Source organism: Scyliorhinus canicula, chromosome 14 (assembly GCF_902713615.1).
Source record: "Scyliorhinus canicula chromosome 14, sScyCan1.1, whole genome shotgun sequence".
NCBI classification, from domain to species: Eukaryota; Metazoa; Chordata; class Chondrichthyes; order Carcharhiniformes; family Scyliorhinidae; genus Scyliorhinus; species Scyliorhinus canicula.
Window position 1 is genome coordinate 51,432,299 of NC_052159.1, and position 25,108 is coordinate 51,457,406.

Below are 25,108 nucleotides of genomic sequence, written 5' to 3' on the forward strand. Positions count from 1 at the left end.
GGATGCTGGTGCATTTGTTGAGAGTATGTTTCAGAAGCTTCTGGGGAGGGGACTTTTCCCCAACCTTTGGGAGGTGAACAGGGCGTACAGAGCGCTGGCAAGGAAGCCGTGGGCCCCCCCCCCCAAGGGCGATGGTGGGCCGGTTCCACGGGGTTTTTGGAGAAAGAGTATGTTCTCCAGTGGGCCAAGCGTACTAGGAGCTGCAAATGGGAGAACATTATTTTGCGTGTCTACCAGGATCTGAGCGTGGAAGTGGCCAGAAGGAGGGCAGGCTTTAACCAGGTTCAGGCGATCCTGTTCAAGAAGCAGGTGAAATTTGGACCGTTATACCCGGCGCATCTTTGGGTTACGCATAAGGACCAGCACCATTATTTTGAGTTGCCTGAAGATGCGATGGACTTTGCAAAAAGGAAAGGGCTGGTGCTGAACTAAGAACTTTTTGTTTGAAGTTGCAAACGTTTTTTGAGTGATGTGCATATGTTCTTATTTTCGTTTTTCTTCTGTATTTGAGTTTGGTTGAGGAAGGGGGAAGTAAAAGTTATTCGGTTTCTTCTAGTTTTAGGTGTTTTGGTGAGGCTTTTTACTTTGTATTACTTTGATTTACAGTATTGGGAGGTTTTCTCTGTTTTTCTTTCTGGGTTGTCTCTTATGTTAGATAGATAGAACAGTACAGCACAGAATAGGCCCTTCGGCCCTCGATGTTGTGCAGAGCAATGATCACCCTACTCAAACCCACGTATCCACCCTATACCCGTATCTCAACAACCCCCCCCCCCCCCCTTAACCTTACTTTTAGGACACTATGGGCAATTTAGCATGGCCAATCCACCTAACCTGCACATCTTTGGACTGTGGGAGGAAACCGGAGCACCCGGAGGAAACCCACGCACACACAGGGAGGACGTGCAGACTCCGTACAGACAGTGACCCAACCGGGAACTGAACCTGGGACCCTGGAGCGGTGAAGCATTTATGCTAACCACCATGCTACCCATGAATGTTAATTGGGTGATTGTCTGGTGCCGGTTTCGATGGGCGGGGGGGTGGATGGAGAGTGTGGGAACAATAGGTGGGAGACTTCTTGGCACCGGAGGCGAGGGTCACCATGCTAGCTGGGTGAGCTCATCCATCGAAGCAAAGTGGGGGGGGGGGGGGGGGGTGTGCATATGATTAATCTATGGCAGGGTTAGTTTTAAAGTGTTGTTGTTGGGGGGGGGGGGTTGAGAGTTACTCTGCTGATGAGGGAGGGACTTTTGGGACAGAGAGGAGGTCGATGATGGGGGTTGCCAGGAAGCGGGCTGATGGAGGAGTGGCGCATGGACTGGCTGATTGGAGGCGGCGGAGGGTGGGGGGGGGGGGGGGAAGAGGAGAGAGAAAACACAGTGCCCCTCAACCAGGCTGATCACCTGGAATGCTAGGAGGTTCAATAGGTCGGTCAAGAGGGCACGTGTGTTTGTGCACTTGAGGGCTCTGAAGACGGACATGGGGATGTTGCAGGAGACGCACCTAAAAGTGGCGGATCAAGTCAGGTTAAGGAAGGGTTGGGTCTGTCGGGTCTTTCATTCGGGGCTGGACACCAAGACTAGAGGGGTGCCGATTTTGATCAACGAACGGGTGCAATTTCAGGTAGGTAATATAGTCTCGGTTGGGGGGGGGGGGGTGGGGCATTATGTCATGGTTAGTGGTAAGCTGGGGGGCATTATGTCATGGTTAGTGGCAAGCTGGAGGGGAGGAATGTGGTCTTAGTTGATGTGTACATGGCAAATTGGGATGACGTGGAATTTAAAGAGAGGTTGCTGGGGAAGATACCTGACCTGGACTCGCAAAAGCTGGTTATGGGAGTCAAGTCATCAACCTTGGCCTGGATCGGTCATGTTTGAAAACGGGGAGGGTGCCAGCAATGGCAAGGGAACAGATTGGGTTCATGGCGCAGATGGGGAGAGTCAAAACGAGTCAACCCATGGAGGTTTAGGCAGCCAACAGGGAAGGAGTTTTCTTTCTATTCGCATGTTCATAAAGGTTTACTCCCGGATAGACTTTTTCATTTTGAGCAGGGATTTGCTAACAGGTGGTGGACACGGGATATTCGGCCATCACTATTTCAGAGCATGCCCCACACTTGGTGGAACTGCAGGTTCGTGAGGAGAGCTTCCAGTGCCCACAATGGAGGTTGGATGTGGGGTTGTTGGCGGATGAAGCGGTGTGCGGGAGGCTGAGGAATTGCATGCAGGGTTACCTGCAGGTTAATGACACAGGGGAAATCTCAGCAGCAGTGGTCTGGGAAGCGCTGAAGGCAGTGGTGAGATGGCAGCTGATTTCGATCCGCGGCATAGGGACAGGACGCATAGAGCAGAGACGGACCAACTTGGTTAAGGAAATCTTACAGATAGACAGGAGGTATGCGGCGACCCCGGGGGTGGAGCTCTTAAGGGAGTGTCAGAAGCTGCAGGCCGAGTTCGGAGTGTTGTCCACAGATAAGGCAGTGGAGCAGTTTAGAAAGGCGAGGGGGGCATCTTAGGAGCATGGGGAGAAGGCCAGCAGAATGCTGGTACAGCAGCTTAGGAAGAGGGAGGCGGCCAGGGAAATAGAGAGGGTGGTTGATGGGGAGGGGGAACTTGGTAGGGGAGTCAGCTGGGCTAAACCGTTGAGGGCTTAAAGGCAATGCAGTCAGGTAAAGCCCCGGGGCGGAGGGATACCCAGTGGAGTTTTAGAAAAAGTTCCCAGGGATTTTAGGACCGTTGCTGGTTAACGTTTTCAATGAGGCAAGGGACAGAGGGATGCTGCCCCCAACAATGTCACAGGCCACTATTTCATCGATATTGAAGCGGGACAAGAACCCAGAGCTATGTGGGTCATAAAGGGCGATTTTGGCCTCCAGGATTGAAGATTGTGTGCCGAATATGATTATGGAGGATCAGAAAGGGTTTGTCAAGGGTAGGCAGTTGGCAGCCAATGTAAGAACACTGCTCAATGTGATCATGATGCCTCCGGAAGGTAGGGAGGTTGAGGTAGTGGTGACAATGGATCCGGAGAAGGCGTTCGACCGGGTGGAGTGGGACGATCTATGGGAGGTGCTGGGATGATTTGGGTTCGGTAGGGGCTTTATTGACTGGGTCAGGCTGTTGTACCAGGCCCCGGAGACTAGTGCAAGGACGAATAGGACGACCTTGGGCTATTTTAGACTGTACCGGGGGACAAGACACGGGTGCCCTCTCCCCACTGCTGTTTGCGCTAGCTATAGAGCCACTGGCAACTGCTTAGAGAGCTTCAAGTGGCTGGTTCCGGGGGGGGGTGGGGGGAAGAGACCTGCACTTATACGCATCAGATCCAGGGGCAGGGATGGGCAAAATTATGGCAAGTTGGGGGGAATTCGGCCGGTTTCGGGGGTATAAACTGAATATGACAGTGGAGAGGTTTGTAGTCCAGGTGAGGGGTCAGGAGGGTCAGCTGTTCAGATTAGTAGGGGACTGTTTCAGGTATTCAGGGATACAGGTAGCGTGCGACTGGGACCGATTACACAAGTTGAACTTGGTCCCGGTTGGTTGAACAGATGAGGGGTGAGTTTCGGAGATGGAATGTGCTTCCACTGTCGTTAGCTGAGAGTGCAGACAGTCAAAACGTCGGCCCTGCCGAGATTTCTTTTTGTATTTCAGTTTCTCCCGATTTTCATTCCACAGTCCTTTTTCAAGAGGGTTAATAAAAATCATCCTGGGCTTTGTAAGGGCGGGTAAGTCCCCGCGAGTGAAGGTGGTGATGCTCGAGCGGAATCGGGGGGGGGGGCTTGCGCTGCCTAATTATTTTAGTAATTATTACTGGCCGGCGAACATAGCCACGATAAGGAAGTGGGTGGTGGGGGCAGGGTCAGTTTGACAGTGTATGGAGGCAGCCTTGTGTAGGGGCACCAGTCTGGGGGCATTGATAACAGCCATTACCGCCAGCAATGTGCTCCACCAGCCCCGTAGTGGTGGTGGTCGCCCCGAGAATTTGGGGTCAGTGGAGGAAGCACGCTGGTGCAGTGGGAGCATTGGTTTGGTCCCTAAGGAGCTTTGATTGGGGGGGTTCAGAGTATGGCGAAGGGTGGGAATTGAGATGATGGGGGACTTTTTTTTTCCAAGGGGAGTTTCCCTAGCTTGAGGGCACTGGAGGAAAAGTTTGCGTTGGCAAGGGGGAACAAATTTAGATATTTTACAGGTGTGGGACTTTCTGCACAGGCAGGTACCATCCTTCCCACTCCTGCCATTAAGGGAGTTCCAGGATAGGGTACTGTGTCTAGGGGATGGGTGGGAGAGGGGAGCGTCTCGGGACATCTACAAAGAGCTCATGGGGGCAGAGGAGACACAAACCAAGGAGCTGAAGCGTAGGTGAGGAGGAGGAGCTGGGTGGTGAGATGGAGGATGGCTTTTGAGCGGACACCTTGAGCAGAGTTAACGCGACCGTGACTTGCGCCAGGCTCAGCTTGATCCAATTCAAGAGTAGATTCTTTGGCGTGGAGGACAGGTGTGTAAAATGTACGGGAGGACCAGCGAACCATGTCCATGTGTTCTGGGCGTGTCCAAAACTTAGGGGATATTGGCAGGGGTTTGCGGATGTCATGTCCAGAGTATTGAAAGTAAGGGTGGCAAGCAGTCCAGGAGTGGTGATTTTTGGGGTGCTGGAGGACCCGGGAGTCCAGGGGGAGAAAAAGGCAGATGTTCTGGCCTTTGCTTCCCTGGTAGCCTGGAGACGGATGCTGCTAGCTTGGAGGGACTGAAAGCCCCCGAAGTCGGAGACCTGGCTAACTGACATGACTAGCTTTCTCAGACTACAGAAGATTAAGTTCGCCTTAAGAGGGTCACTGCTAGGGTTCGCCCGGAGGTGGCAACCATTCATCAACTTCTTCGCGGGTAATTAATTGTCAGTGGGTGAAGAGCGTAGAATAGGGGGGTTAATTCGGCTGGTTGGGAGTCAGTGATTGCACTATGTTTATTATTCTTTGTACACTTTTTTTATACCGTTGCTGTTTGTAATGCCAAAAATACTTCATTAAAATTGTTTATTAAAAAAATATATAAGGAGGCCAACCACCCCCGATAGAAATTTTGTAAATACGTGCAGTAGACTACATTGATTTATCATGTGCCACTATACAACCTTGCTACGTATGAAAATTAAACACAAAGAAACATGTGACAGTCAACCAAAAACTGCTAGAGCACCACTATCTCGCACAGGTAATAGAAACTTTAAAAAAAAAAGCACTCAGAACATTCAGGGCAGGCAGCATCTGTGTTCTAGTGAAAGATCATAGACTGGAAATGTTACCTTTTTCTTCACTGACACAACCTGACCTGCCTCCAGCACTTTGCTTTTATTTCATATTTCCAGCACCCCCCATATTTTGCTTCTGAATTCCCACAAGTTGTTTCTTCTATGCAGAGATTTACTGACAGCGGAACCTGCCTCAATACAACTCAGTTGAAACTTCACACCTCCTCATTCAGAATAGCAGCATGTCAGTGCTAAATTATCCTCATTTGTATGTTATCAGCCACAATTAAGCACCTGTTGAGTTTCTAATCACCAGATCATCAACAGAAACTCAAAGATTTGCTGATAGCAACAGGAGGTTAACAAAAATGGATAGTGTCAGGGAGGTATAGACTGCTCAACAGAAAGGGAAGGATCCCAACACGAGTGTGAGATAATGATTTAAAGGAAGAATGAGAAATTGGAGTATAATGGAAATCAAAAGACACAAACTGCCTTCTTAACCCCCTCTTCCCCACCTCAAACAAGTTTCCAGAGCTCATGGATGTTGTATGTTCATTACATCTCAGAGATTCAGAATCTTGTGTTAGCGTAAGTGTGAACATATTTGGGCACAAACACAAAAAAGGGTACAACCCAAGTGATGAGCCTACACCATATTTGCCAGTTTCTCTCCAGTCCATAACTGATCCTAGTCTCAAATCAAGCGTCACTTTACATCAAACTATGGTGGTAGTTTCCCAGTCCCATATTAACCCTGGATATGCCAGATACTAACACTGCAATGGATTTCTTTGCTACAAAGATTAAGACCATCTAATCAGCTTCCCTTACTTACCTCCCCCCCCTTGCCCACCAGACCAAACTTCCATTAAAAAAAGATCGCCCAGGCCCTCATGCATTTTGAGTTACTCTCCCATCTCCCCTCATGCACTATGAGCGCACACATCTAGGAGAAGCACATCCTCCTCGCTCGACCCCATTTCCACTTACTGACCAAGGTTAGTTGTTATTTAAAATGGTCCTCGGTCCTCAAAATCTTCACCACTCAACACACTGCACCAGAAAAAATATCTGACCTTACCATCCTGCCTCATCTCCAACACTTTCCTCTTTGGACATTTGTCACCTCCAAATCCTTTCCCAACTTTCCCAGAACTCACATGTTTTAGTCTTTCAAATCCCATTTCTGCCCCGCACAAGTTACAAATGACATGACATCCTATGTAACTATGACAAAAGTAAACTGTCATTCTTCGTTCTCTGCAGCCTTTGACATGACTGGCCACACCATTCTCCTCCAATGCCTTTCCACCATTGTCTAGTTGGGTAGGACTGCATTTGCCTATTTTTATTCTCATCATTGTAATCATAGTTATGAAATAACCTGAAAAGGTTTCCCTTCCCATATCATTACCTCTAGAAACCCCAAATGATCCTCGGCCCCTACCCCCGTTTTTCAATCAACATGCTAACCCCAGCGACATTGTTCTGAAAATACACAAGCGGATACCACTCCGTTTGACGCATGTCTCAATTCATCCACCATTTCAAAATTACCAGTCTGCACGTCCGACAACATTTGAGTATTGGATGAGCAGAAATGTCTGCTTGTAACTAAATATTGGGAAGGCTGAAGCCATCGTCCAGTCGGTCCTGCAAATTTCATTCCTTAGCTACTGACTCCATACAATCAATTAAATCATTCAGTCCGTTTGCAATCTTAAAATGCCATATTTGATCTCGAGATGAGCATTCCACCGACTGATTTCCAACACTAATAGTGCCCGAGTTTGTCCCTGCCTCAGCTCATCTGCTGTTAATTCCACACCCTTGCCAATGGTCCCTCTAGATTTGACTATTGCAATGTACTCCAGGCCAGCCTCCCATCTTCTACCCTCGTTCCTCTGCTGCCCATCACCACTAACCAACATTAACTTGGCTTAAGCACCAACTTGATTTTTAAAATTCCCATGATCATTTTCAAAACTCTCCTGCCTCACCACTCCCCATCTGATATTTTCCCAAACTCCCCAACATATCAGGACTTAAATTGTCCCAACTTTCATGGCCATGAATCACAAAAGGTTGGTTTGCAGGTGCCTCCTGGTTAATTAAGGAATTAATTGAATTAACTCATTGCCTAACTTGATATTGGGAATAGATCCCAGTGCTGATTTGAATGTAATAAAAGGTGCTTTTCCACAAATACTGGATGTCTCAAAGTCCTTTACAGCAAATTAAGTGGTTTTGAAGTGCAATGTTACAATGTAGGAAACAAGCCAATTTGTGAACAGCAAAATCTTACAAACAGCAATGTGACAATAACTAAGTAATCTGGCTTTGTGTTGGTGATTGAAGGAAAAATTGCCCGACATCAGTAACTCCTCTGCTCTTCAAAATAGTGCCACGAGATCTTCTTGTAGTCACCCTAACAGGCAGGACTCAAGTTTAATCTCTCATCCAAGAGATGGCACCTCTAAAGTGCTGCACTGCTGTGCGCAAGCCCCGACAAGGCACTTGTGACACGAGGTGGGCACTGCCAACTGAGACGTGACTCGGTGTCCAAAGGTTGGGTGGGGTAACGGGGATAGGGCACTCTTTCAAAGGGTCAGTCCCAAATCAACAGGCCAAATGGCCGCCTTCTGCACAGAAAGGATGTGATTCAGTTGAGAGATCAAGATTCCCCACAAAGAGTATATACATTGAAAGTTTGATGGACAAAAAAACCCAACCTTTCAGATAATTTATCAATTCTGGTAAAAGGTAAAAAGGTCATGACCTAGAACATAAACTTTGTTGCCCTCTCCACAGATGCTGCCTGGTCGGCCAAACATTTCCAGCATTTTCGGATTTCCAGTATCCACGGTTGCTTCGTGTTTTCCACCTGCAATTTAATCGGTCGCTCCAATTTCTGACCAGCTTCGAGTAGTCGTTTCTCGCCCATTCGAAACACGGTGTGAAATACAGAATGCCTTCGATATATGGATATTTGCAATAAAACAAAAAAAAACACATTGCAACTCAAAATTTAAAAACAAGCAAGCCTCAGACACCCTGGCATACTGCATAACAAGAGTAAGTTTCTTTCACAGGATAAATATTTCTAACAATTAATAATCAACTGTAACATGGTTCTAGTTATTGAAAAATGTTAAATTGAGAGATGGGTTTATCGGAACATCCAGTCCCTTACGACAACTTTTTAACGCACTAAAGATCAGTATAACCTTACCTCAGTCAAAGGCATTTTCAATTTCAGCCTCTCCGCTGTTTCGCTCAACAGCTCAAAGGGAGCATAGATTTTAATAATTCGATACTTGTCTCCGACTACTTTCTGCCTCGTCTCCGCTTCCTGATTCCATTCCTCTTTGGTTATGTTGAATTCTAAATGGAGCCCGGTGTCCTGCACCTCTTTCAGATAGTCCATCCTCTGCTTGGCATAAGGGTCAAACTTTGTAGCCTCAAACTCATAGAATAATACATAGTCGATAACGGGGATGTTTTCTGTCATTTTCGTCCGTGCTGTTGGTGCCTCGAGAAATTCAGCGTAGAATAAGATTGTGAGCAGAGTGTCAGCTCTCACTGGACTGCCCTGTATTTGCACCACAGCAACTCCCCGGTGCAATTCTCTGCCTATGCACTGTAAGGGGTTATCTCAAACTTAACAATTCGCTCTCAAACGCATACATCCAAATTGAATTCCCACTGCTCTCCCACTCCTTTTAAATTGAAAGAGGGTTGCAACTCTTTTGTGGGGGGACACCAGAAACTATTCTTTGGACTAATTGTTTTGTTTGTTCCTTTTCCCCCCACTTCCTGCTTGATTCAGCCTCATCCTTCTATTGGCTACTGAGGAGAGAAAAACACTTCTGCTCAGGTGTACTTACTACCTGGTAAAACACCTATGGGGCACACCTGGGAATCAGTAAACTGGCTGAATGAACAGAAGCAACACTTACTTGAAAAGAAGGGTTGGGGTGAATTGAGTTTTGAATTACATAGCTGGGGGAGTGGACGGCGGGGCGGGGGGCTTAGATTTGGGACCATTGTTGTTTCTCAGTTACATAAATGACCCACTCAAATTGGGACCATTGTTGTTTCTCAGTTACATAAATGACCCACTCAAATACTAAGTCCAAAATGGTCAAGTTTGCTGATTATGCCAAGCAGGAAAGGGCAACACCCACAGCTCAAGGTCTGTAGTGATTTGGACCAAGTAAGTATGCGGGCAGGTAGAAAGCAGGTTGGATTAAGTACAGACATAAGATAGAAAAATAAACACATGTTATCCATTAATTATGCTGAAATAGCGATTGATGAAGTGACCTTAATCGTCTTGATTGCTAAATATGTCCAACCAGCAAACCAATTAAACTAACAGGATATAACCAAATAATGAAATGTAGGTAGTCATCAAATTGTACAGTTCTCTGGTCCGAAAAGACCTGAATATTTACATCCAGTTCTGCTTACGGGGGGACAATTCAACAGTGAACACAAAAGATCATTGAGCACTGGACACAACGTAGACAAAAGTTAAATGTTTGATCTTTGGTGTCAGGGGCAGGGGTCCATGACATGGGGAATAACTGGAGATGCTTGGTCTTTTCACCACGAAGAGGGCCATGTCAGAGGTGATATCTCCTGGGTATCCATAGCCCAGCTTCAAGAACACCTGAAAGCAAAATATGAAGATGGCAGATTTTGCCATTGACAATTGGGAGACAGTTGCATACGACTCTGACCTCTGGAGGCTGACCGTTTAGAGTAGCATTGGAGCAGAAACAAAATGTTCAGCTGGCCTCGTCTTCCTCTCCAGCAAATACAACAAAAACTGCCATGTAGAGTAGGACTTCCGAGTCACACAAGATCATGTTTAACACAGAATTGACCAATACATGTATAAACCATTGTCTTGTAAGATGGAAGGCCACCACAGGATGTAAGATAGTAAATTATATGGATATAATATACTTAGGTTGAGATTTCCTGTTTTCCCCCCCACCACCACCATGATAGGTTTTATGGCGACAAAGGCAATTCGCCATTGGTCTCTGGAGGGATGTTCCAGTGCTGCCAAAGTCAATGGCCATTTACTTTTTTTTTTCGAAAATATTTTATTGAAGCATTTGTAATTTTCACAATTTAACATATTGAAATTTCTAAAACAACCGCGCAGGTCAACGCACAAAATACCCCCTAAAATAACAACAAACAATAAACCACGTACCCCACTTCTCCTGCCCTGTCCCCAATTACCCGTATACTAAATTTCCTGTCCTTATTTAACATTACCATGCCTCCTATTTCCCCCCCCCTCCCTTTTTTCCCTTTCCCCCCTTACTGCTGACGTTCAGTTTTTGTTAAAAGAAATCAATGAACGGCTGCCATCTCTGGGCCAATCCCTGTATTGATCCTCTTAGAGCGAACTTGATTTTCTCCAGACTGAGAAACCCTGCCATATCGCTGACCCACACTCCTGATTTTGGGGGCTCCAAGTCCCTCCATCTCAGCAAGGTCCATCTTCGGGCCAGCAGAGAGGAGAAGGCCTGAACGCCTGAATATCGGACTCGCCCAGCCATCAAGGCACCCGCCCCTTTATTAGTTCAAATCGAACACAGTGATCAGGAATTACCCAATTAGTGGGGTCCAAACTGAAGGACCACCCAAAAGAGCGCAAAAACCCCCAAGGATAAAGAGAAAGACCACAATGTGTTCGGCCTGTCTTGGACCTGGCACTCCAGCAACGTCTACCTCCAATTGCAGCGCCACCAGAAGCAAGTTCAAGTTCAACGCCCGCTACCAGATGGATGAGCCTAGCTGAGCAGCAGTTACTTCTACAGACCCGATAGATACAGATCCGAACAACGGCCACTGTTCCTCTGCCCTAAGCCGGGTGCCTGAAGTTCAGTACAGGTTGTCATAGTTGATAGGTGTAGTTTAACTAGTAGTGTCTATGTTGCATTATTAATTGTGTGTGTAAATAAAGTACCCTTGATCTTGAACTAACTAACTGGTGTTTGGCTCTTTGATCGATATCCGGTTGAACCTTGTGGTGGTATCATTTGATACCTGGCAACTCTGAGCAATATAATATTGATATCCAAAGAAAGAAGGGCAACCTCATTGATTGCCATATTTATAGCAGGTAAAACTGGCAGCACCACACACCACCCACATCTGACCTCCACCTCCTTTAAGAACCTACTCATCTCAGCTACCGTCATGTGGGCCCTGTGGACTACCTTGAACTGAATCAAGCTGAGTCTAGCACAGGACGAGGATGCATTTACCCTTTTCAAGGCTTTTTCCCACAGTTCAGTTTCCAGCCATTTACTCCGCTGGCTGGTTATGCCACCAGGGAACCCAGCGCGCTGGGTGGGGGGGCACCATTGGTGGGACCAGAGGATCCCGCAGATAGGAAGGGCTGGAAAATCCCCCCCCCCGCTCTTACAATATTACTTGAATTAAAATAGTCGGTGTAGAATATGAGAACATTGGTTCAATCAGGTAAAAAGATAATGTTGGGAGGGAGTTCTTCTTGCAGGCAGTGATCAACGCTTGGAATGAACTTCTGAGCAAAATAGTAAAACAGCTACATACATTTAAGAAATTACTAGATATCATCTAGGCTGACACTTAAGTGCACTTTCAAGGGAGGCATTGTTGAAGGTTCCACCTTGTGGATGAGACATTCAGACCTAGGCCCTGTTTACTGTCTCAGGTATAAGATCACATGACACTGTTTGAAGACGAGGAGAGGTGTTTTCCTTAGTGCCTGGCCAATATTTAACTCTTGCCCTGAGGCCGTGAAAGGTGCTATTTAACTAAAAGCCCATTCATTCTTTCGGGGTCACAATTGTGGTGATCGATGGTGAATTCGAGATGCATGTATTAATATAAGAAGAATGGCCTTTTCTTGAAAGCTTTCCTCCTGGCATGAAATATTAGTTACCCAGGGAGAGAAACTCTGTGAGAGTTTTCAAGTGTGCATGTGCAGTCACTTTGCCCAGAAATCAATGCCAGGCCCAGATAATAGCTAACTCCATTATTTAAATATATATATTTTTATTGGTATTTTCCAGTTTTTACAGAGTAACAACTCAATCTACAGTGTACCTGGTATTTACATATAAAGTTGTATCTTACTTACAGAGATTTTGACATGTGGTTCCCCCATCTGTCTTCACTCCCCCCCCGACTCCCTTCCCCCCGTAGGTAGTCTAGTTTCCCTCTCAGTACTGACTTCTGCCCTGTGTGTCACATACTGTGAACCGCTCCTTTTTGTTGCTGTTTTTAGTTGTTGTTCCCCCCCCTCTCCCTTTTTCCCCTTATTTCGTTCTGTGATTCCCTTGGGTTCCCTCCTTTCCACTTCCCCCTCTGCTCCTTTCCATTGTGAGTGTGCCCTTATTTGTTTTCCTCCATCCCTCCTCCCCTCCCTCCCCCCTCTCTTCCTAATCACTATTGGCCTCAAACAGGTCTTGGAACAGGCTGATAAATGGCCCCCATGCTTTGTGGAAGCCCTTGTCCGACCCTCGGATGGTGTATTTAATCTTCTCCAGGTGGAGAAATTCCAACAGGTCTGCCAGCCATTCTGCAGCTGTGGGTCATGCTACTGTTCACCAGCCGAGCAGGATTCTCTGGCGTGCAATTAAGGAAGCAAAATCCAGGGCATCAGCCCTCTTCCCCATATGTAGTTCTGGCTGATCCGATACCCTGAAGTCTGCCACTTTTGCTCATGGTTCCACCCTCACCCCACAACCTTGGATATTGTCTCAAAGAAGTCTGTCCAGAAGCCGACAAATCTGGGGTATGCCCAGAAGATGTTGGCTGTGCCTCCCTGGCACCATTCGCATTAATCCTCCATCTACGGGAAGAACCTGCTCATTCTGGTTCTGGTTAGGTGAACTCTGTGCACCACTTTAAACTGCATAAGGTTTAGCCTAGCACAGGAGGAGGTGGAGTTGGCCCTACTCAGTGCTTCGCTCCAGAGTCCAACCAACTTCCGTACACATGTTCCTCCTCCCGTTTTGGGGGCTATGGGGGACATCCCAGTTAAATCGAAATGCTGCCTCATTTGGTTCCATGTCTTCAGTGTGACTACCACCACTGGGCAGGATGTGTATTTGTCTGGGGGGGGGGGGGGGGGGGGGGGGGGGGGGAATGGGAGTACTGTCATGGCGAGGGCCTAGAGGGTCGTTCCCTTGCAGAAGGACTCCTTCACTCATTCCGTGTTGGGTTCTTGTATCCATCCCCTCACCCTCTCGGCTGTGGCTGCATAGTCGTTGTGCTAGATGTGGAGGACCAGACCACACATATTTTTCCTCCTTTGCAGTGTCCCCGCCCCCCCCAGGATCATTTTGTATACTTTATGGAAAAAGGCCACGGGGATGAAGATATGAAGGTCGGTGTGAATCTAAACAGGAAGAGGAACCTCGGCAGTACGCTCATCTTAATTGTCTACACCCTCCCTGCCAAGGAAAACGGGAGTGCGTCCCGTCTCTGTCGGTCCTTTTTAAATTCCTCCGCCAGACTGGGCAGACCGCTTGTGGATCCGTGTCCAGTTATGGGCTATCTGCATCCCCAGGTAGCGGAATTTGTTTTGGGCTAATTTGAATAGTAGTCCATCCAGCTCTGTCCCTCCCCCGAACAGGTTCACCGGGAATGCCTTCTCTTGCCCAGGTTGAGGTTGTAGCCTGAAAAGGCTCCGAACGCTTCCAGGAGCTGCATGATTGCTTTCAGGCCTTTCCGAAATGTAGAGGAGGAGGTCATCCGCACAGAGTGAGACTCTGTGCTCTCTGTTTCCTCTTTGGATGCCCTTCCAACTTTTCACGTCTCGCAGTGCGATTGCCAGGGGTTCAATTGCCAGGGCGAACAGGAGCGGGAACGGTGAACCCTGCTCCTGGCCCAAACCGTTTGTGGTGGTATGATTTGCATAGCTGTCTGCCATTGGTGCAGAACACTGGCTTATATTGGCCCTGGTTGGTCATGTGCCTCTCGACCGATTGGTTGAGACCAGTCATGTGACGGCTCCCCGATTGGTCGAGAGGCTGAGTTAACCCCGCCTCAGAGCGAGGTATAAATACCCAGAACGCCAGGCGGTCGTCCATTTACTGTAGTCGACCGCAGGGCTAACTTCTAGCTTATTAAAGCCTAACTTTTATACAGCAACTCGTCTCGCGTTCGATTGATGGCTCATCAATTTAATAAGCTAGAATTTTGAAGATGGAGCTCCGGATCAAGCCCGAATGCCTCCGCATCAGCCCGCAAACTCAGAACGCTTCAGAATCTTTAAACATTGGCTGGCATGTCTCGATGGATACCTGGCGTCCACAAACAGCCCCCCCCCCCCACCATGGCACAGAAGCTTCACATCATCCACTCCAGCGTGGGCACTGCAGCCTACACGATGATTGCGGAGGAAAAAGATTATGATGCGGCCATGCTTAAGCTGAATGGACAGTTTCTTAAACCGGTAAACAGAGTATTCGCCCGACATCTTGTGGCTACCAGACAACAGCTCCCCGGTGAGTCATTAGACAATTTTTAAAAGGCCCTCGCTGTCCTGGGGAGGAATTGCTCCTGCCTCCAAGTTTCAGCCACGGAGCACATGGAACTTCTGATTAGAGATGCTTACGTGGCTGGGATGCAGTCTGCCGCTATCCGCCAGCGGATGCTGGAGAAAGACGACCTCAGCCTAACTGAGGCACGGACTCTCCACCTCCCTGGAGGTCACCCATTTAAACACCCGCGCCTATGTCCCCAGCCACGCTGCAGCACCCTGGGCCTCCTGGCACGCTCCCCACCGCCATCCGCCGTTCCCGACCCACCTCAGGCCAAATCGGTCGCTGCTGTACCACGCAGCGACCGGGGACCCCCCATCCAGGCCTTTGCGGGCCCTTCCAGTACACCGCGCCAATCTCTCCCCCCCGCCCCCGGGCCCCTGCGCCCGGCCTGCGTGCCTCCCCCCCTCCTCCGGGCCCTTCCGACGCACCGCGCCAATCTCTCCCCCCCGCCCCCGGGCCCCTGCGCCCGGCCTGCGTGCCTCCCCCCCTCCTCCGGGCCCTTCCGACGCACCGCGCCAATCTCTCCCCCCCCGCCCCCGGGCCCCTGCGCCTGCGCGCCTCCCCCTCTCATCCGGGCCCTTCCAGGCCCTCCCAGCGCACCGCACAACTCTCTCCTTGCCGCCCCCGAGCCCCTGCGCCCGGCCTGCACGCCTCCCCCTCTCCTCCGGGCCCTTCCAACGCACCGCGCAAATCTCTCCCCCCCCCCCCCCCCCCCCCCCCCCCCCCCCCCCCCGCCCCCGGACCCCTGCGTCCGGCCTGCGCGCCTCTCTGCCCCCGCTTTCAGCCGCTCTGATCGGCCCACCGGCACCGCTAACCCCGCCCCCACCAACCACGAGGGTCCCGCGGGCGCCGCCATCTTGAGCCCCGGACGCCACATGCGGGTCCTGGGCGCCGCCATCTTGGGGCGCCGACTCCACGTGCGGGTCCTGGGCGCCGCCACCTTGGGACCCCGACTCCACGTGCGGATCCTGGGCACCACCATCCTGGACTGGCACGCGATGTTCTACCAGCAACTATTCGGCCGACGACAACTACGACGATGGTTCTTCTCCACGGCTCGCGTCCATTCAACTCGACCAGTCACGGTCACGCACGCTCGCCAAAACAATGATGCTGATCCACCTCAACGGCCACGAGACGGGCTGCCTGCTGTACTCCGGGAGCACGGAAAGCTTCGTTCACCCTGCCACGGTAAGACGCTGCGCGCTCCCTGTCCATCCTGTAAAACACAAAATCGGGTTAGCCTCAGGTTCGCACTCCATCCGCATTACCGGCTGCTGCATCGCGGACCTCATGGTCCAAGGGAAGGTTTTAAAAAATTACAAACTCCTTGTCCTCCCTGACCTTTGCGCACCGGCACTCCTAGGACTGGACTTCCAGTGCAACCTGCAGAGCTTGACCTACCAATTCGGCGGCCCTATACCCCGCCTCACTGTCTGCAGCCTCGCGTCCCTCAAAGTGGACCACCCCTCCTTGTTTGCTAATCTCACCCCCGATTGCAAGCCCGTCGCGACACGGAGCAGACGGTACAGCGCCCAGGACTGGACCTTCATCAGGTCCGAGGTCCAGAGGTTGTTGAAGGAAGGGGTCATCAAGGCCAGCAACAGTCCCTGGCGAGCCTAAGTGCTGGTGGTCCGGACTGGGGAGAAAAAACGGATGGTCATCGACTATAGCCAGACCATCAACCGGTTTACGCAACTGGACGCGTATCCTCTCCCCCGTATTTCCGCCATGGTAAACGATATCGTGAAATACAAAGTCTTATCCACTGTGTACCTTAAGTCCACTTATCACCAGCTCCCCATCCACGCGAGTTACCGCAAGTACACCGCGTTCGAGGCAGATGGGCGCCTCTACCACTTCCTTAGGGTTCCATTCGGTGTCACAAATGGGGTCTCGGTCTTCCAACGGGAGATGGACCGAATGGTCGACAAGTACGGATTACGGGCTACCTTCCCGTATCTCGATAATGTCACCATCTGCGGCCACGACCAGCAGGACCATGACACCAACCTCCGAAAATTCCTCCAAACCGCAAAACCTCACTAACAATAAGGATAAGTGCGTGTTTAGCACCGACCGTCTAGCCATCCTCGGCTACGTAGTGCGTAACGGAGTGATAGGCCTCGACCCCGAACGCATGCACCCCCTGATGGAACTCCCTCTCCCCAATACCCTCAAATCCCTCAAACGCTGCCAGGGTTTCTTCGCTTACTACGCCCAATGGGTTCCCAATTACGCCGACAAGGCCCATCCCCTCATTCAAACCACGACCTTCCCGCCATCGACAGAGGCCTGCCAGGCCCTTAGCCGCATCAAAGCGGACATCGCAAAGGCCATGATGCGCGCCATCGACGAGTCCCTCCCCTTCCAGGTCGAGAGCGACGCATCAGAATAAGCTCTGGCAGCCACCATGAACCAAGCAGGCAGACCCGTGGCCTTCTTCTCCAGAACCCTCCAGGCTTCCGAACTCCGCCACTCCTCTGTGGAAAAGGAAGCCCAGGCCATAGTCGAACCTGTGCAACATTGGAGGCACTATTTGGCCGGCAGGAAGTTTACCCTCCTCACTGACCAACGGTCAGTGGCCTTCATGTTTGATAATGCACAGAGGGGCAAGATTAAGAATGACAAGATCTTACGGTGGCGGATCGAGTTGTCCACGTACAACTATGAGATTGTGTATCGTCCTGGGAAGCTTAATGAGCCTCCTGATGCCCTGTCCCGCGGTACGTGCGCCAGCGCGCAGATGGACCGCCTCCGCTCCCTCCACGCAGACCTCTGCCATCCAGGGGTGACCCATTTCTACCATTTCATTAAGGCCCGCAACCTGCCTTTCTCCATCGAGGAAGTCAAGACAGTAACTCGTGACCGACACATCTGCGCAGATTGAAAACCGCACTTCTACCGCTCCGAGCGCGCACATCTGATCAAAGCATCCTGCCCCTTCGAACGTCTCAGCATTGACTTCAAGTGGCCCCTTCCCTCTAGCAACCGCTATATTTACTTCCTGGTGGCAATCGACGAATACTCCCGCTTCCCCTTCGCCATTCCCTGCCCCGACATGACCACATCAACCATCATTAAGGCCCTCCTCTCCATCTTCTCCCTGTTCGGCTACCCGCATACATACATAGTGATCGGGGGTCCTCATTTATGAGCGACGAGCTGCGTCAATTCCTCCTCAACAGGGGCATTGCCTCTAGCAGGACGACCAGCTATAACCCTCGGGGTAACGGACAGGTCGAGTGGGAGAATGGTACCATCTGGAAGACCATACTACTGGCCTTCCAGTCCAGAGATCTCCCTATTTCCCGATGGCAAGAGGTTATCCCCGATGCCCTACATTCTATCCGCTCACTCCTCTGTACCACAACAAATCAGACACCTCATGAACGACTTCTTGTTTTCCCCAGAAAGTCGTCCTCCAGATCCCCTCTCCCAACGTGACTGGCCGCCCCCGGACCCATCTTGCTCCGGAAGCATGTGCGGGTGCACAAGTCCGACCCGTTGGTGGAACAAGTCCAGTTACTCCACGCTAACCCGCAGTATGTGTACGTGGAGTACCCCGACGGTTGGTAGGACACGGTCTCCCTCCGGGATCTGGCACCCGCCGGTGTGCGGCCCTCCCCCCTTCACCACAGACCCCCCCTGTTTTTTTCCCCCCAGCGCCCCTCCCAGGCCACCACTTCCCCATCCATGGCGTCTCCACCACCAGCCCGGGTGACGGAGACTGTTCAAGGACCATCGCTCTCGGACTCCGGGACATCAGCGGAACCACCACCATCGGCTGAACCAACATCACCCGGTCTGCCAGGACGTCACGGGCACCGAAAAGGCTGATCGAGTCTATTTAATTTGTCAACAACTCCATGGACCTTGTATGGACAATGTGTACTATTGTTAATTGTCTAGGCCTGTGGGAAGCCAAAGTTTTTCTCCCTTCTCTGGCTGCTACTCATACCACCAGTTCTCCCCCCCCCCCCGGCTTCTTTCTCCGCAAGGGGTGAATGTGGTGGTATGATTTGCATAGCTGTCTGCCATTGGTGCAGAACACTGGCTTACCATTGGCCCTGGTCGGTCATGTGCCTCTCGACCGATTGGTTGAGACCGATTGGTCGAGAGGCTGAGTTAACCCCGCCTCAGAGCGAGGTATAAATACCCAGAACGCCAGGCGGTCATCCATTTACTGTAGTCGACCGCAGGGCTAACTTCTAGCTTATTAAAGCCTAACTTTTGTACAGCAACTCGTCTCGCGTTCGATTGATGGCTCATCACCGCTCCTGTAGCTCAAGGAGGTACTTCCACTCGACTCTGTCGAAGGCCTTTTCTGCGTCCAGGGAGATGATCGCTTCTGGTGTTCTCTCTCCAGATGGGTCATTATTACATTCAGCAGCTGCCTAATTTCGCAGTTAGCTGTCTACCCTTAACAAAACCCATATGGTCCTCTGCGACCACATCCGGTACACAGTTCTCCAATCTCTGGGCCAGGACTTTTGCGGGTATTTTCGCCTCTATGTTGAGCAGTGAAATGGGTCTGTATGATTCACATTCCGTCAGGTCTTTGTCTTTTTTGGGGATCAGCAATATTGTGGCCTATGTTAGCGTTGGAGAGAGGGAACCCCCTTACTAACGATTCTGCGAACATATCCTGTAAGTTTGGGGCCAGTGCTGGTGCAAATTCTTTAATAAAGTCCACCAGAAACCTGCCTGCATGGAGCTCCGCGTGGGACATTGGGTTTGGCCCGTCTCTAACCTCACATCCATGTAATGCGGAGCATGCTCGGAGATGACTATCGTGGAGTATTCCGCCCTTACTATTCCTGGAAGCACCGATTTCCCCACTGCAAAGAAGTCTCTCCTTGAGTATGCTTTGTGCACCGGCGGAAAGAATGAGAATTCCTTCTCACCGGGGTGTAGAAACCGCCATGGGTCCACCGCCCCCATCTGCTCCATGAATGCTCCCAGTTCCCTGTCCATGCCTGAGGTTCGATCAGTCCATTTATGGGTCCTGTACACAGTTAAAGTTGCCCCCATGATCAGTCAGTGTGGGTCAATGTCGGGGATTTCCGCCATGGACTTTTTTTATGAAGTCTGTGTCGTCCCAATTGGGTGCGTGCACGTTTACCAGAACTACCGGTGCCCCATCCAGGACACCGCTGACCATGCCAGGAGGAAAGCTTGAAATTTAATTTCATCATGAATTGTGTCCTCAACTTTAATTGTATGGAAGTCTTCTGAAGATGAATCAGAGTTCGAGGCCCAGTACAAAATTACATAAACATATATCGTCCATTTCCTATTTTCAAATCAATGATTTATCAATAGGTAAGTATTAGGGGTACATTTTTGGAAAAGAGCAAAATCTTCATAAACTGAGCATAATAATAATAATATTTATTGTCACAAGTAAGCTTATATTAACACTGCAATGAGGTTACTGTGAAAAATCCCTAGTCGCCGCATTTTGGCGCCTGTTGGGGTGCACTAATGGAAAATTCAGAATGTCCGGAGCACGTGGAGAAAACCCACGCAGACACAGGGAGAACATGAAGCCTCCACACAGACAGTGACCCAAGCTGGGAATCGAACCTGGAACCCTAGAGCTGTGAAACAACAGCCCTACCTACCTACTGTGCTACGTGCTGCCGAGGGGGAGTTTAAACAATATTTTTTGGCTTGGAGTGAGAACTTTTAAGACTGTCCCTAACAAACTGGTTTATTTCTTTATTGCTCATTATTTGTGCTGCTCAGTGTCACTTGTGTAGACCACCAGTATAAATTGTAGAATACACTTTTGTTATTTTTGGGCTGCGTTCCTACTAGGGGCAGCCCCTTTTAATTTGTTCTTCAGTTAATTTCTGTTAGCCTATTCAGTTGATTAACCCTAAAATGCTAAATTGTAGAATAAATACATATTCAGTGGTGCCTCACTAATTGCATTTATTCAGCTGTGGAAATTTAGCCTTTTAATTGACCAATAAGGAGACATAGAGTTGCCTCAATGTCATCAACCCAATTTAAAAATATCCTAATAAAAGTGCCGCTTATAAAAAGGCATGACCAGCAGAAAACTGAACCTTAAAAACCAAAGGAAACTTATCAAATTAAATAAGCTGATGGGCACGATTCTCTAGAAAGATGTCTTTTCTTTTGTTTTTTTTATAAATTTAGAGTGTCTAATTCATTTTTCCCAATTAAGGAGCAATTTTGTGCAGCCAATGCACCTACCCTGCACATCTTTGGGTTGTGGGGGTGAAACTCACGCAGACACAGGGAGAATGTGCAAACTCCACACGGACAGTGACCCAGAGCCGGGACCGAACCTGGGACCTAGGCAGCATGAGGCTGCAGTGCTAACCACTGCGCCGCTGTACTGCGCTCCGGAAAGATTTCTAAGTGTGGTAGCGAGCGGGAATTGTTGCAAGCTTCCCAGTGCTCGGCCCGACAAGGCCAGCAATGCAATACGATGTTAATTGGTCCACTTAACGAGGCCCCATGGGCCTCTTGCTGCAACTGAAGGCTGATTCGCAGGGACCATGCTCACCAGCCTACCCCAGCTAACAAGGTCGGGTAACTCTTAAACAGCACTTGCACAGCCAACCCCACTAATTTCGGAGCCATGGCGCTGAGAAAACCGACACAAGATTTGGAGACACAGACATGGGGAGGCTCCGAGATGCCAGGAGGGATGTCCTGTTCCCCCCGAGGGTCCCGGAGAGTAAGCCACAGGGCAGCCAGTGCCGCCTGTGATGAAGTGGCTGCAGCCATAAACTTGGGCAGCATGACGAGGAGAACAGGCCTGTAGTGCCGCAAGTATGCCGTGGTTTTACTTTTGAGTTCAGAATAAATCTGTTTAAGCCTTTCTCTCCATGTCTCCTGGATTATCAGTTTAATTAATAATCTCTCAAAAATATTCGAAGACTCTGCTTCCATTACCTTTTGAGGAAGAGAGTTCCAGAGACTCACGACCCTCTGAGGGAAAACTCATCTCCATTTTAAATGAGCAATCCCTTATTTTTACACCGTTACCCCAAATTCTAGATTCTACGCCAAGAGGAAAGATCCTTTTCCCATTCATCCTATCAATACCCCTCAGGATCTTAAAGGTTTCATTCAAGTCACCTCTGACTCTTCTAAACTCAGTCTATGAATTAAAATAAAATTATGCCACTCAGCCAGTACAAAATGCTGCCAAGTCCGAATATACAGGGCGCAATTCTCCGCACTCACGACGGTGCGGAGAATAGCGGGGGTCGTAAATTTTTACGGCCACGCTAGTCCGACGCCCTCCCGCTATTCTCACCCCCCCCCCCCCCCTCCCCACGCCCGACACGAATCGCTGCCGCCGTTTTTTTACAGCCAGCAGCGATTCTCAGCTGGCCGATGGGCCGAAGTCCAAGCCCTTTACGGCTGTTTTTACGAACGGCAAACACACCTGGTCTGGCCGTTCGTAAAAACGGCCGTAAAGTGCCGATTTTGAAAACCATGGCACCGATTGGCACGGCAGTACCACGGCCGTGCCAAGGGTGCCATGGGCCCGTGATCGGTGTCCGATACCCGCGCACTCTTTGTCCTTCCGCCGCCCCGCTGTATCACTTCGCGGGGCGGCTGAGGGGCATCCCGGCCCGCGCATGCACGGGTTTCGCGCAAATGCGCGATGATGTCATCCGCGCATGCGCGGGTTGGAGTCTTCCAATCCGCGCATGCGCGGCTGACGTCATGTGACCCGTCAGCCGGCGCAAACTCTGGCAAGCGGGCTTAACGAAATTCGTTAAGCCCGCGATGCCGGAGTTTACGGCCGCGGCATACTAGCCCCGACCGGGGACCAGAATCGGTTCCCGGTCGGGGAGGGGGGGGGGGGCTGGCGTCAAACCCGCCCGGATTTGACGCCAGCCTTACGATTTCTCCCTGTCTGGGAGAATCGCGCCCACAGTGTTTATACTGCTCAAGGGTGCAACTGGTCTAACAAATTACAATCCTCGAAGGTTAACGTGATACATTTTTGATCTTTTTAAAAATTCATTTACGGGATGTAGGTGTTCCTGGTTAGACCAGCATTTATTACCATTCCTAGTTGCCCTTCAGAAGGTGGTGGCGAGTTACCTTCTTGAGCCGCTAAAGTCCTTGAGCTGTGTTGTTAGGGAGTTCTAGGAGGTGTGCTGTTAGGGAGGGAGTTTCAGGATATTGCCCCAGTGGCAGTGAAGGAATTGCGATATATTTCAAAGTCAGGTTGGCGAGTGACTTGGACTGGAACCTCCTGGTGGTGGGGTTCCCAGGTATCTGTTGCTCTTGTCCTTCTAGATGGTAGTGGTCGTGAATTTGGAAGGTGCTGTTTAAGTAACCTTGGTGAGTTACAGTAGTGCATCTTGTAGATGGTACAATCGGCTGCCATAGTTCAGTGGTAGTGGAGGCTTTGAATGTTTGTGGTAGGGGTAGCAAGCAAGCAAGCTGCTTTGTCTTGGATAGTGTTGAACCTCTTGAGTGTTGTTGGAGCTGCACACATTCAGGCAAGTGGAGAGTATTCCATTACACTCCTAACTTGTGCTTTGCAGATGGTGGATGGGCTTTGGGGGAGTCAGGAGGTGAGTTACTCGCCGTAGGATTCCTAGCCTTTGACGTGCCCTGGTAGCCACAGTATTAATATGGCTAGTTCAGCTCAGTTTCTGATCAATAGTAACCCTCAGGATGTTGATTGTGTGGGATTCAGCGATGGTAATGCCATTGAATGTCAAGGGGTGGTGGTTAGATTCTCTCTTGTAGGAGATGGTCATTGCCTGGCACTTGTGTGGCGCAAATGTAACTTGTCACTTGTCAGCCCAAGCCTAGACATTGTCCAGGTCTTGCTGCATTTGGACATGGACTGCTTCATTATTTGAGGAACTGCTAATGGTGTTGAACATTGTGCAGTGCTCCACAAAATCCCCACTTCTGACCTTATGATGTAAGGGAGGTCATTGCTGAAGCAGCTGAAGATTGTCGGACCTCGGATCTCTCAGGGAAAGGATATGAGGACCAAGGGGAAAAGTGAAGTTGAGACCAAGATTGGTGGCACGGTGATAAAGTAGTTAGCACTGCTACTTCACGGCACCAGGGACCCGGGCTCGATTCTGAACTTGGGTGACGGTCTATGTGGAGTCTGCACATTCTCCCTGTGTCTGCGTGGGTTTCCTCCAGGTGCTCCGGTTTCCTTCCACAGTCCAAAGCTAAGGTGGTTTGGCCATGCTAATTTACCCCTTAGTGTCCAAACGTTGGGTGGGATTACGGGGATAGGGCAGCGGAGTGGGCCTGGGTGCAGTGGGTCAATGCAGACACCTTGGACCAAATGGACTCCTTCTGCACTGTAGGTATTCTATGATTGTATCCATGTTGGAGTAGACGTGAGAGGCTGTATTGTTCATTCCTGCTCCAGTTTCTTATGTCTTTATTTTCTTAAAATAGAGAGGGGAAAAAGGCCCACTCTTAACAAGTTTAACAAATAATTAGCTGAGCCCAACGTAAGAGGAAGGTTCCACATTTTACATTAGGAGGCCAATTTCCATCAAGATCTGTTTTCAGTCCGAGACTTGACACTTCACATCTGAACCAAGAAGTCCTAGGATCAATTTTTGTAAACATTACATCTCATTGGTACAGGGCGGGACTCTACGTTACCGACACTGAAATCGGAAACTGCGATTGGGCGGAGAATAGCTTTGGACTCCAAAATCGCGGCAGGTGCCGATTTGATGCCAAATCGCGATTCTCCATCACCTTGAAAACGGCGTCAATGCCATTTCACTCCACATGTAGACACTATTTGCATATAATTAGCGGTGTTCTCCGGGGCCTCCACGATTCCCCACCTCCAATGGGCCGAGTTCCCGACGGTGTGTTTCACTTGTGCTTTTAAAAATTGTGAAACTGGTGTGGTGGTTGCTGATGGGGAGAGAGAGAGGGGGTATGGAAGGTGTCCAAATTGCCATAGTTTGCTGACAGTTGTGCCCCTGGCCAGGAGCTCCTGCCAGGGGGAGTTGTGGGGAGTGACCAGGAGGTGGGCTGTGAATTCGGGGACGGGCATGGATTACCATTGCCGCAGTTGGCAAGACAGCAGTGCAGCTGTGCGCACCACTAATGGCCTACTTTGAACTTGGTGCCACAGGTCGTATAGGTGTCTCCCCCCAGGCCACCCCTGAGGTGCCCTCTGGCATCAGCTGACCTATCAGCTGTATGGGCGCACTCCACAACCATTGCCATCTTTTTGGCTTGGATAAGTGTGTGTGAGCTGAGTAACGTGTATGTGCGGCTGCAGCTTG

At 50.0% G+C, this 25,108-nt stretch overlaps 1 protein-coding gene across 3 annotated transcripts in view; it reads right to left on the bottom strand.

Moving 5' to 3' along the window:
• Positions 1-25,108, bottom strand: part of LOC119977670 (anoctamin-7-like) — a 159,428-nt gene that overhangs the window by 112,315 nt on the left and 22,005 nt on the right. Inside the window, exon 1 of one of the 3 annotated variants that reach the window (XM_038818847.1) lies at positions 8,483-9,458. The exons of 1 other annotated variant lie outside the window; for it this stretch is intronic. In XM_038818847.1, coding sequence (XP_038674775.1) covers positions 8,483-8,761 — 279 coding nt within the window. In that variant the 5' untranslated portion in view covers positions 8,762-9,458. Of the gene's footprint in view, positions 1-8,482; positions 9,459-25,108 lie in introns of those variants that run through there. One more of the 3 variants, XM_038818848.1, reaches the window with a different exon arrangement.